We start from the raw sequence: 13,972 nt of genomic DNA, 5'->3' as shown, positions 1-13,972 counted from the left end.
GATACGTCAATTCACCCTGGGAATAATGAACCCATCTCTACCAATAATCTAGAAAGAGTTACAAAACCTTATAAAAACCAAAACTAACAAAAGCAAAAATAGCTTCTAACAACTCATGAAAAGGTCTCCTAATAAAACTAATTTTTCCAAGCCTTGCCCAACTTGAAGGTTTAATCTAGGTGTCACTCATCAATAGATATTGCAATGAGAAACAATAGAAAATGCTCCTTGTTTGAATCCACATAAGTTTTTAAGTGTTTGGTCAGTTTTCTTTTTGGTAACTCTTTTCTCAAATTTTCATTTTCTGTATATGTTTCAAAGCTTTCAATTATATCTCCTTTTACAACTAACCTATAGCAGAAGCTTCAGCCATGGTAGCATATCACCTCTTTCACCCGGGGATCTTCAGCTATCAATAACTAAAGCAGCTAATAGCGCGACTCCAACAAACATTCTCTAAGACAACATGGAAGTATTAATGAACACCAACCAAAGTAGTACTGTCAAAGTATCAGGGTGCCTAATCCCATGTTCATACAGACAACCAACCTGCTGATTTTCTGCATCCCTCCATTTCCAGAGAGTAATGCGATCAATCTTGCCTCCACTGGTCCATACCAGTTTGTCTATATTGGTTGATTGCTACAAAAATCATTTCTAATTTCATGCGACAAAATAACTAGAATGTTATGAAAGCAGAACCAACATATGAGGTTAATTATTATACATAAAGTTTCAGAAGATGGATAATGAAAATTAATTGACAACTTCTGTCTAAGTTGCATAAATTGAATGAATATTACCAATAAATAAATTGAATGAATCAAAAGTTGCGCAGATGCAACATCTCCCACCTCCCCCACCCCCCACCCCAAAAAAAAAAATGAAGGGAGAGGGGGAGCGAAACCAGAAACATTGCCCAACGATTGCTGCTGGAACTCTTTAAATTCCATTCCTACTTCCTGTTGAAGATGCCTTCACATTAGAAATGCTATTACTGGTTTTATCATAAAAAATTTCCACATATTGGGGATAAAAATGGGAGTAAACATCAACAATGTAGGCTACAACACATGCTCAACTATGAAATATATACAATTTGAATGGTGCATTTACAAAGAGAGAACATCCCCTTAAAATAAATGAGTGCAAAGAATGAGGATGCTGTTGTTCTAAGCATGCCAAAGAATAAGCTTTACCTGGTTCAATAAGCATGAAAATTTCGGCTAAGAAGACTTGCTATTTATCTTCTTTCTTTTAACATTTGATCCGGAAAAACTCTCTCCAAGAAACTGATAAAGCGTTTTGAATACATTTGGGGTTCAACAGCAGATATTGACAGAGGATCAAACTGCAGTGATTTGTACGCATGCTCAATTTTCTTTTTTATGTTGTATTCCTGAAGTATATCAATGATACCGAGATAGAGAACAACATCATACACCTCAACAAGTTCAATTTCTTCCGACTCAGCCCCTACATGTGGAAGCTTGCGGATAGCTTGAGCTGGCATATTCACTCCTAGCTGCACCCGCAACCTGCAGAAATAAGAAGTGGCTCACAGTTAAATAAGAAACCAATGGTAAGTAAATTGCTGGTCCAAGAGATTGATCAACCTATTTTGGACGAGATGTGGCTCACATTAGATAAACAAGCTTATCAATGGTGTTGGCTATTAGCTGGTACGGGAGGACCAGGACAAGAGACGTAGAATATCTCCATAGGAAATGTACGACACAGCAATCCCTTGGTTGTTATGATGAATTTCCGGAAAAAAATGATACAATAGGATACTCATTAAGAGTTCATTCAGGTTTTGAAACAGTGATCGAACAGTACATTGACCAGAATAATTGGCAATTGTAAATTTCAAAACATTCAGACTTGAAGTACAATACCTTGACCAGAATAATTAGCAATAGTAAATTTCAAAACATTCAGATTTAAGTAGTTTTTAACCTGTCCAAGCATGGGCTCTTCACCAGACAGGGTATGGTGGGACCAAGTCAACAAACAAAAATCAGGTAGATTTTAAGGCTGATTGAAATGATAACTTCTAAATTTCAGCCTAGTTCCAAGCTAAGTGATTGCACTGCATCTCCATTGGTATTGTCCAATAGCCATACAGCTGTCGTGCACCGCCAAGGCCCTAGGGCCTCTCTTGATCACTGCCCAGATGCACCAGGCCCCTGCCCTTTTGTGATCACCGCCAGACCTCGGCTGGGGCCCCTGCCTCCTTGCGATCTCTGCCAGGCCTCCACCAAGGCCTCCACTCTCTTCCCACCTGCCATCAAGTCTTGCGAGGTTCGACAGAGCCCCTGTCCTCTTCCTGTTTGACTGCCCAGTCTCACCAAGACCTCCGCTAGAGCCATTATGCCCCTTTCCACTTACAGCTAGCTCTGCCAGGCCTCGCAAGTGCCCCCCCTACCCATTTACCATTCACTACCAAGCTGGCCTCAACCTCCCTGCCAACCACTATCTGGGCATTCCAAGCCCCTGCAGCCTTCCAATAGGGTCTGCTGCCTTCCTGCTATGTTGCTTGATTGCTTGGTACTGCACCACTAAGACCTCCTCGTCGAACTCAAACTCAGCATGAGTGGCTATGTGATAGAACCTGACTACATTCTCAACTGACATACTGTCCTGTCTCAACTGCAAAAATTTGAGGTGTACATGCTACTTGTAATCAACCAAGCTGTGCCTTTCAACTTACCCTCTGCAAATATCAATTTCCAGGCCTTTGTCAATGATGTAGAGGAGGGCTCAGAGGAGTTCCTAAAGCGTTTGGACTGGCAGAAAACCACACGGTCCGGCCAAAGATACTGATGAATTTTTCCAAGATTTTCAGCATTTTTCAACAATTGTGTCGGAACCCTAACTTTTGACTCAGCTGGGGTTATGGGAGCCGTAATCCCTATTTAGAAATGGCATCCAACACAAAGTTTGGTCCTCAATTCATCCGTTTAGGCCCTCAACGAAGCCTGTAAAGTTTGGTTGCAAAAAATAGGGTTTTTTCTAGTTTTCTGTTGTGTTTACATTTTATCCCTAGTTACTTGTTTTTACGTTTTTTTCCCTTCCTCCAAAGTGACCTAACTATATAAGGTATCTTTGGAGCTTCTGTAATCCCATCTTTGATTTTGAATCAAAAGCATCCGTTTTCACTCCTCTGGAATTAGGGTTTCAATTACCTTATGGATTCGAGGGTTTGTCCGTGTTAGAACGATATCTAATCCACCTCAATTTCAATTGCATCAATCAAGCCGTACCATATGAAGAGAACTAACTGTGAACCCAGTCAAGGTACTACTCTAAGATTGTGGTCCCATAAAAATCAAAGGCATCCATCCTTGTCCTTTCTCCACTCCGTTTTCATATCATTCAGCCTCATATGGTGGTGGTGGTGGAGTGGTTGGGAGTGATGGTGGGGTGCCGTAACGATTCCTGTGAGATGAAGTTGGAAGAACCCCTCATAGAAAGGGTTTTCCTTTCTTAGAGGATGTCGTCCTTTCAGTAGACACCTACAAAGATAGCACAATAGTCTGTAGAGATTTGACATCACTATTAAGAGAGTCGACACTTCAGTTTAATGAGTTAGTGGTAACATATAAAGTGGTTACTCGTTCAATGAGAATGACAATGGTTGTATCACTTTCATCTGTATCAGAACTAATCCGTTGAAGGTCATTATTACTCACTATGGCTGCAAGAATTTGCTTTGATACCAATTAATCTGGAACCCAGGTCAAAATACTCTATTGGTTTTTCTATGGGTCCACTCCGATGCAGGCTACCCAAGTTACAAGGAAACAATGGCAATTTTGTAATAAAAAGTTATCAAGGGGGAGTGGCAAGATTGTAATTAAATAGAATTTAAAAGGCTATTGGGTAGGAACAAGAGAGAGGACACAAAAGGAATTTGATTTATAGATTTAGGACAAACTTGGGAGGAAATAAATGAAAGGATAGAAGCTTGAATAAGAAACAAAGGACAGGGTAATTTCAGAACTTGAGCCTTGAAAGGGGAAAAAGACGTATCATCTTTTACCTTAGGAAACCAGGACAACAACAAAGGGAAACCGGTTCTGCAATAAAACCTTCCTCACGAGAGACCCATTAGCAACTAGCCTATTGAGTTTTAATCGCCACAGCCCACAGCAAGCTCGCTATAGATAACAGCGCAAACCAGCCCTAATAGTCCATGAAGAGAGAAATTTCAGTACTTGCAACTACACTTGGTGGTAGGCAAGAACCATATCTGAACAGTTTGGTTTGATTCTCACAGCAAGAAAAGATTCTGGAACTAATACTCCAAGTTTTGGGTCGCCAATAGGGTAACAACATTTGCCTGAAGTCTCAGGTTCAAGCAACCCGGTATCCAAACCCACCATGTCCACTGCTGCATCCAAACTGAAGCTCCAAATGTGCCAAACAAGGAAGAAATCTCTAATGTCAAAGCTGTCATGCCCCTCATCTGGTATGGAACTGCAGTGCTAGCCTATGAAATAACATGCATGTGTGGGGGCATGTGCACAATGGTTGGCAACCTGGGTAGTATGATCACTACGTTCCACCAAGATTGGCAAGTGGAATGGCAAAAAAATAGCAATTAAAGCATTTGGAGTCGAAAATTGCAAGTTACGATGAAGTTTGGTTGAAATGGGTTGGTGTCTCGGACTCTTGGGTCCGAAGACAAACTACCATTTTGGATTTTTTTTTTTATTATACAATCTAAGGGTTCCACTATGTTTATAGGGCCTAAAATAGGGATTCCATTCTACGATATCTTCTCAGCGCTCCCTGCCTGTTAGAAACTCCCCAAGGAACATGCCTACTGTTGTATCCTGGGGTCTCCCCCTCTTCCATTCTCTCCCCTTCACCCCTCCCTTAGCCCCCCTTTTGTCCCTGTTGTTTTGTTGCCTTTGTGCTTAGTCTAGTCCCAGCCCCCTTTTCTCATCTTCTTGTAATTTTTTTTCCTCCTGGTAATGAAATTATTTATTCATAAATAAATAAAAAAAAATGGATTCCCAAAAGTTTTGGGACATAACTTGGCCATTTGACCCTCAATACCAGCTGTCAAAACCTGCAGCCGAAACTTACCAGTTTTTGGTCGAAATTTCACAGTTTCTCTAAATATTTCAGCTTTGAGCACTTCAAACCTTGGCTATTATAATGGCAACTCAAAATTATAAACTACTAATTCTAACATATTTAGAAACTCTCCTAAGCTAGAAAACAGAAATTAGGAATTATTCAAGCAGCTTAGTTTCCAACAGAAAATAGGAACTGATCTAATGTAGAACTAGGTTGACAAGTCACACCAAGCCCTCAAACTGCCGGATACTTACTCAAAGAACAACCAATAACCAAGTTAGAACAGCAACGCAAAGCAACTTAGAACTAAGGAGGAAAATCAAGTCTGTAACTACCTACCAATTATAGAAAATGTTAAGATTCTGTGAACAGAACTAAGAACAGGCATAGGGCCTTAACGGGGACTGTAGGAGGCCTAAACCCAGCTGATCATATGATCCAACACCAAAAGAAACCAACAGAAATCGAGGCAGGTCTATCAATTTCAAAACTGGGCAGGATAGGTCACCAGAAGACAAAATTATGGAGATTTTTTTATAACTCCAATTGGCTGATCAGAATCGAACCAGGCTTGGAACGAGTGTAGTAATAGGTGAGAGAGAGGTTCGATCCAATTTTCAGCCACAGGGGATAGCTGAAAGTGCTTCAGGCAGCAGGAAAACAAATAGGAAACTAAGAGGATTTCCTGGGCAGAACTGTGCAAGAAGATGGAATCAAATACCTGTAGATGGTTGCAGCAGTAGTAGATCCTTGAGTAATTGAGAGAAGATAAGCTAAGGAAGAGGACCTCTTGGGCTCCACACCACATAGAGTCAGCTAGATCACACACCAGCTCCATAGTCTCGATCAGACACAAGACCCATTCTCAGCAGAGAGGACAACATCAGCAGCCATTAAGTTGTTTGTAAAAATCGTGGTAGGCTAAAGTTGTAAACTTGTAATGCCCAAAAGTTCGGAACCTTAGGGTATATATTTTCGCTTATGTTTTCTTTTAGCCTTTTTAAATATATATATATATATATATATATAATTAAAGTGTTAGCTTAGTGGTTGTGACTTTGAGTTGGTGACAGGTTAGAGGTTCATATCTTATAGGTCTTAAAAAGAGGGGGGAGATGCCAATTTAATATCTAATTGGGCTTATTTTAGTAGAAATAAGATTTGGGATGGGTTATATATGTGTTGGGCCTTCTGTTCTAAGGGTTTTCTTTGTAATGGGCCACTTTTATGGGCCTATAATATGGGTACAAGCTAGGACCGCGGAATTAGTCAAGTAAGAGCTCTTATTTCTTTATTTTACTTGTTATTAAGTGTTTTGGTTAGACTAGATTAGGAATATATAAGTCTAATCCTATTTTGAGTTTATTTCCTTTGTTATTGCAATTTCCTAGTCAATTTAGGTTTCATATCGGTGAAGGACTGGGTTAGGACTTTCCTTTTTAGTGTCCAAGTCTATTTTTTATTCTTCTATATAAGTTTGTAAGGAGTCGAGCATTGTACACGAATATTAGTAAAAATTACTATTATTGATGCTCCTCTTCATGTATGAAGACTTCTTTGTGTTTCATTAGGGTGACAAAAATCAATGTTTGATCCGATTGATTAATCTTCTCTACAAGATACTAGGTTCTCTTATTATAATTCTCTCAATACTATTGTTTGTTCTTCTCTCTATTCAATTTCTGATTTCTTCCATCAATAAGTATAATTCTTCAAGTTCTTCACTTAAGATTTAATTTTCTAGAAGGATGGATGTAGGGTGTTTTTTCTAGATTAAGCAATCAGCCATGCGATCGATCTGAAATTTTGAACACATTTTCATCATCCCTATATTGGAAGTTGATCCGAATCTGAGACAATTCTGACGGTCAGAACATGGTATATTTTATTATTTTCAATTCTGCCCTTGCTTACTGAAAACCAATGAAATCTGTAAAATTTGAAGATCTGAATTGGTTTCTCTAATTATTTTAATTCAGACACCTGATCGCGCTCATATTTTGAGGGTTAATAAAGCTACCCTAGGGTATGTTACTATCCGAATTTCAGGAGCATCTAACCAACGGATTGAGAGTAATTTCAGATTTACTAGAATCTGAAAATTTCATCCAGCAGCTAGAAAATTTCTAATTACTCTTTGATCATTCTACCTATCATTCTCATCTATTAAATGGTGATGATCCGTGTCGAGGGGGATTGATTCCTAGAGTACCTTAGCCTGAGAGAGTTGACTTTTGACTCTTGACTTTTGTCTACTTTTGAGGCAAAATGGTGTATTAAATTAGTTTTGAACTAGACGATTAATAAGAGACATACCTAATTGCATGTGGTGATTGACGAGCATTCAAAACTCGAAGCTTTGAAGTAACAGACATGTAGGCAGAGGTAAGTTGGAATATAGTGGGATTACACCATAGGTGTGTGGTATGATTGTATGATGTAGTACTTGATATGCTTGTACTATTGAGATATATTGGTGTATGCTTATTGAATTGTGTTTACATACAATGTATGATTTTAGTAGTGACTAAAATTTGGTGAAGATGGGTGTTATTGTGTGATGTATTTTGCAAAGGTCAAAATAGAAAGTGTTTTGAGGGTAAATACTGTAATTTCCACATGGAGAAAGTGATTCGTGCTCTGTGGAGCCGCAGGAATTGGAGATTTGGATACCTGCTATATATAAGTGAGTGTCACTGGTGTATAAGGTGATGAAAAGGCGACTTGTAGGTGATTGGCCGGCTTCTCTCTCGGAGTATGGGCAAGTCGCAGTCTGTTTCCTTCAGTACTGGCTAAAGAATATTACAAGGGAGGTGATTTTCAAATGATACCCTTTTTTTTTTAAAGTGCTACTTGAGGAAAACAAAAAGTGTTTGTTTTAACCGTTGTTTTTGTTTGATTGTTTTCTGTGTTGTGCTTTTACTATTTTCTTTCTTACTGGGTTGTCGAGCTCACCCCATTATTTTAACAACACAAATGATTGAGATGGAGCTATGCTTGGAGCGGAGTTCAAGGGTGATTTAGAGATTTCTTTATTAGCTGTTATTTATGTTTTTCAAATGAATGTAAGGGATAAATTTGAGATGTGAAATCTGATAATAGATTTAAAGTTTAATTGAGATATACATTAGATTGCCACCAGTAGGAGTTATTAGAGATTTCGATTATTTAGTTATGAGATTTTAAATTAATGAAGTTTGTTATGAATGTTTTGTTGGTATCTATCGATCATTTGATCAGCGCCCTTGAGGGCTGTACCCTCACCTGACATCTAGGTTTGGATCCTGGAAAGAGGCCCTCCTATGCTATACTTATAATATGTGATGGGGAGGGGGCACACCCCAACGTATGGAGTCCTTCGTAGAAACTACTTAAAAAAGGAAACTAAGGACTTTAAGTTACTTGTCCTCAAAGAACAACTAATACACTTAAAGTGAACCAACAAACTGAACCAAACCAAATAATAAACCAACCCAAATGAAAATCCCATCTAGTCAAAATCATGGGCTGCTAGGGCAGCTCCTAAGCAACCTGTCCGACAGCCCTCTTTTGTCTCCTTGTGTGTCTTTAGTGTTGCATCATGATCTTCAGGTAAAAGTGTAAGACTAGGCTTTCTAGTTACAGGAATTAGAAACACAAAATAATTAGAAACTAAACTCCTAAACTCGTTTTCTTATTTTCCACCCATATAGAGGCACATTGAAGAAGCCTATTTTTAACAAAAACCTGTTGGACCATTAACCCAATACATGTGCAACCAATCCCAATACTTAAAGACTAAAATAAGCCTTTTTTCTGTGATTTTCCTGAATCAAGTTGCCTCCCCAATGTTATCCTCTTTGGCTTACAATATGCAGGATGATGCGATCCGGGTTCCAAAAGCTGGAATCGGATCACTTAAGGCCCACAATAATGGCAAAATATCTCAATTTAATGGTTGAATGGCATTATTGTAATTTCAGTAACAATCAAGTGCATTACTGACAGCATAACAAGTGACAGGGACAATTGAGATAGGAAATTAGAAGAGGGGTATTCTCGAATTACAAAAGAATAGGGGAATATTAGAACACAGGTTTAGAAAGCAGGGGTTTAAGTGTAATATTAGCAATTATTTCTAATTAAAACACTAGTAGAACTTATCTCCTTCTTCCCGATGGAACTCCAGACCAAGTCGGTAGACCAAGGAGCACTTTGGACAGCAAATCTCGATCTCCAGGGCTGGTCTCGACCTGAGGCTTCAGGTAATGAATCGTAGCAGCAGGATGATTGTAGAGCCAGCTTCGACAAGCCTCAACAGTTCCCAAATCAGACCTGTTGTGAACCTGCAACTGATTCTGGCAGTAACCTTCAGTTCAGGCCTGAAGCTGGACTCCGATCTCAGGTTGGAGGATGGAGCTGGGACTTTGGGGGTTAGTTAGTTCAAGAAAAAGGAACAAAAAAGAGTTTCTCTATGGCCTCCTCGTTTTGAGACATTATGGCTTTGGGGTCGACCCCAGTAACAAAGAAGGAATCCAACTTCTCTATTCCTAGCCTACTTCCCTCTTTGGAAAAGGATTTGCCCTATCAAAATCACAGTCTCTCGGTTGACAGCCCTCTATGACCAAGGCTAAGACCAGGAACTTCTTTTCGACCGGCTCAAACAAAGGCTGGATCATTGGCTCACTGATAAACACTAACTCCAAAGGAAAAGGAACCTATGACCAATGCTTCTAGGCTAATCAACTCTGGCTGAAGATTCAGTGAAACCTTGTCCTGAACCTGGTAGTATCGCCCAGAACAGAATATTTCCAGGTAAGGGAAATATATAGCAGGGAAATAGGGAAAAGGATTAGAAAGAAGAAGAAAAGAAAAGGAAAAGGAGGGATTTCAGAGGGAGGTAGGGACGGGGGAAGCATTCACGGCAACCATGGTTTCACCCAAAATACTCTTTCAATTTCATTCAATTCAAAGCTCTCAGTTGGGTACAATAACTCTATTTGAAACTGAAACAAATATTGCATCTAATCTAAAATAGAAATAAAACCTCACTCAAATAAGAATACTACCAAACTAAATTCTAACTCTAAAAAGGAAAAGCAAAGAAGGAATCAAATCAAAAGATATTTTAAACCCAACGCCCAACTGCATCACAGGATCTGTAACACAACCTTTGACAATCTCCTTCTACAAGAATGAGTTCTTAGTATTGCGGGGCTGTGGGAAGAAATGCTGGCAGCTGGACAAGGTGATGTAGTACTGTATTTGAATAACTCAAAACAATAATTAGAAATAGATAGAATCTAAATTCAGAGGACAAATCAGGTGTAACAACGACAACTGATGAACAAACAGTAACCAAATATGAAGAGAGTAACAGTAATCGATGGAGGGTATTATGTAATTTCCAGCCCCAAGTTAGGGTTCAGAAATTAGGTCAAATAGGCCCAATCGATCTCTGAATTCAAAAGGTAACTTGATTCATAAAACAGAAGTGAAAACAGAAAGTATTTACGAACAGTAACTGAGAATTGATTCAGGTTTTAATAGGCAGGGGCAGGATTGAAAATAACGAAAAATCTCCATATCCAACTGTTGGAATTGACCCAAACTAGAATCGAGTTCTAATCTAGAGAAGATGAATGTGTTTTCAAAATTTCAAAATGATCAAATGGCTGAATTGCTTTAAAAAAAAAAAAAACCTTCTATCCAACCTTCTAGAATTGGAATCTTAAGTGAAGAACTTGAAGGAATAAAACCTACTTATTGACGGCAGAAATCAGAGATTGACCAATTGAAGAAATAAGAACCAGCAGTAGTAATGGAAAAATAGTAATAAGAGAAGAACATTAATCGGATCAGACAATGATTCTGCACCTTGATCAAACACAAGGAAGTCTTCACACATGAATAGGAGCAGCAACAACAGCAATTTTCATTAATCAAATTCGTGTACAATGATAGGCCCCCTTACATAATTATATAGAAGACTCAAAATTAGACTCCTACACTAAAAAAAGAAAGGACCAACCCAATCCTTAAAAAAGAGCAACCCAGTGCACAAGGCTCCCGCTATTGCAAGGTCTGGGAAAGGCAAGTGTATGCAACCTTACCCCTTGCTTCGCAAAAGAGGCTGTTTCCAAGTTTTGAACTGAAGCCTTAACTAATAAGGAAACCTAAATAGACTAGGAAACTAAAATAATAAAGAAAATAGACTCAAAACAGGACTGGACTCATAGAATCCTATTCCAGCCTCATTAAATCACTTAATAGCAATTAAAATAACGAAATAAAGACACTAACTGAATTAATCCCGTGATGCCTAACCTATACCCATATTGAAGGCCCATTAAAGCGGTCCACTACTCCACTACAAAGAAACCTTGGAATTAAAGGTCTAACACACACACACACACACACATATATATATATAACCCATCCCAAAGCCTATTTCTAATAAAACAAACCCATTTTGATGACGAATCTGCATCACAAGGCCTTCACTTGACAAATATGGATGAAGATGAACAAGAGGGTTGAGGGGAATAGTGCATAAGATAAGATTCAAATGTCAACTCACATTTGTATGGAATGTAAAGGATACAACAATGCATCAACCATCTAAAAAGAATGGCATATTTTTCCAGTAAACAATAACATATATGATCATTTCTGTTCAAGGCCTTGTATTCTCCTAATTGATAAATCTTGGAGAAGGGGGGAGCTGGGAGGGGTGAGGGTTAGGAACGTAAGTATGAGATTATCCTAACACTATCTGAGATAAGTGGATACAGCTACCTTCCAGCATCAGGGAGAAAAAGATCAACTTCCTCATCACCAGCAGCTGCTGCTCTCAATGTACTTCCTCTGATATGAGGGCCTGGCAGAGTGTTAATAGAGTTGGGTTCATGCGTAACCAGAAGCAGACCTTTTGGAGGGATCAATAGCTCCCGTGAGGATGCACCTGACCGAACACGAAGTTCATACATTGATCAACATAATTATTATTTGCTTAGGAAATTCATTATTCAATAAATTAATGGAAATAATTTTGTGCATTGGTGTGTGTGTGTGTGTGGGTATGTGTGGGTGTGTGGGTGTGAGAGAGAGAGGGGGGCATTTCTCGAAGTGTTGAAAGTTGAAACTTTTGCTTAGTGTTAAAGCAGCACTAATATGCAAAGGAACAATACATAACAAAATCAAATTTGGAACTTCAATCATTCATTATGCAGGTGCTAATCAAGCATTCCTCCTAGTACAATACTACAAGGTAGTATAAGAGCATAACTGTTTGAAATAGTAGTCACAAACTCATGAAAGCACTTGCTAACATGCATCATTTCTACTGCCAATTTTTTGGATAAACAAACAATTAAATTATGCAAGGAGAAGAATATACAAGGGGGAAAAGAGGGGGGAAGGCATCAAGCCACTAGGGACAAACCCCTAAAGGAACAAGGATTGGGGGGAGGGGAAGCAAAAACAAGCAAAAGAGAAAAAAGGGGAACAAACATAAATTGGGGAGGAGATCTATGGTAGAAATGGGGAGACCCCAGGCAACAACAATGTGTCTATTGCTTGGTGTGTCTCTAACAAGGCGGTGCTTAAGCAACCAAGTTTGGTGGAGATTATAAAAAATCAAATAAAATTATATGTAGCATCAAAAGACCACTCATGACGTGATTTGAGCAATATGAGAAATTTATTCATGCATTAGAACGGGTCATATATTGAAGGAGTTTTCTTCCCATCTTGATAAGTAGATTACATTCATAGAGAAAAGATATTCATAGTGGAAAAGGATGTTTACCTTCGTCAGAACTTTCACGATGCAATGCATTAGACGATTCTGTGAGGGCCTTCAAATGCTCTGGAGCTCTAAAATGTAGTCCCAAAAGGAGGCTATAATCAATGATGTGTTGTGATTCAAGAAACATGCAATCTAGAGAGATTTGTCTGTACACAAATTATAATTATTAGAGGTTGAGGACTCATTTAATACACTTGAGTAATATAATATGAAAAACATATTATTCTGATTTCAATTAATGAAGCACAGTTAAAAACATCGGCAATACTGCATCAAAAGCAATACGAAACACTATATGAAGAATTAGTACGTAATTACCAATTTATATAAATCTGCTTTAATTGAACCTTTCTGTGTTAATTCACATATCCAGTTGCAAACTCATCAGAATTTAGATCCAGATGTCAAATTTCAAGAAGTGGCACTACCACTTTGTATGCAATCCTACTTTCCTGACACCAATAATGAAAGAAGAGGTATTTATGGATACAAACACATTCATAACATGAAGGGTGACCATACAGATGTTTCCAAAGCAAGCACCCAAATTGATAAAATTAGAGAGGGGATAAAGAATTTATTCTGCAAAATAGATACTTTATACATCATTCAGTAAGACAAGAAGAACTACCAAGAGAAACTATCTAAAACCAAATTTTCATCCTCCAATGCTACAGAAAAATGATCACGACAAGGATGGCTATGATACCAAAAAAAAAAAAAAAAATCGAGAGGATAATTTGGGCACTGACATGTGTAAAAAATATTTGGATAGTGATGCAGAATACAACACCAGAGACCTACAACACGTTAACACATAGCCATAGTTTTTCAAATTTTCAATGGAAAAAAAAATTACATAAAATAAAATTTATATAATTGTAATCCTGCAGTACCAGTTTTTGGGTGTGTGTGGGAGGGGGGAGGGACATTAGGATGGAATTAGAAGAAGTCTTCCAAATTGCTTTTCAGACTTTCAGTATAGTAATTTATGTTTTTTTTTTTTCATTCTTATACAAGTTCCTTTTACTTTATAATAGTTCATGTAAATTTTCTCTCGAGACAAACTAAGCCTCTAAGCATTTTCCCATT

The 13,972-nt window shown here is 38.3% G+C and overlaps 1 protein-coding gene across 8 annotated transcripts in view; it reads right to left on the bottom strand.

The window, feature by feature from the left end:
• Nucleotides 1-598: 598 nt before the first annotated feature.
• LOC122070774 (phosphatidylinositol 4-phosphate 5-kinase 8-like) overlaps nt 599-13,972 on the bottom strand; it is a 56,651-nt gene continuing 43,277 nt past the window's right edge. For 5 of the 8 annotated variants that reach the window (XM_042635031.1, XM_042635007.1, XM_042634974.1 and 2 more), the window contains 3 exons: nt 12,881-13,026; nt 11,869-12,034; nt 1,061-1,538 (listed from right to left, as the gene is read on the bottom strand). In XM_042635031.1, coding sequence (XP_042490965.1) covers nt 1,244-1,538; nt 11,869-12,034; nt 12,881-13,026 — 607 coding nt within the window. In that variant the 3' untranslated portion in view covers nt 1,061-1,243. Of the gene's footprint in view, nt 976-1,060; nt 1,539-11,868; nt 12,035-12,880; nt 13,027-13,972 lie in introns of those variants that run through there. The other 3 variants (XM_042634989.1, XM_042634981.1, XM_042635026.1) reach the window with 3 other exon arrangements.

This window comes from Macadamia integrifolia, chromosome 2 (genome assembly GCF_013358625.1).
Source record: "Macadamia integrifolia cultivar HAES 741 chromosome 2, SCU_Mint_v3, whole genome shotgun sequence".
In the NCBI taxonomy this organism is placed as follows: Eukaryota; Viridiplantae; Streptophyta; class Magnoliopsida; order Proteales; family Proteaceae; genus Macadamia; species Macadamia integrifolia.
Note: the sequence above shows the minus strand (reverse complement) of the source record. Positions and strands in the feature narration are given on the sequence as shown.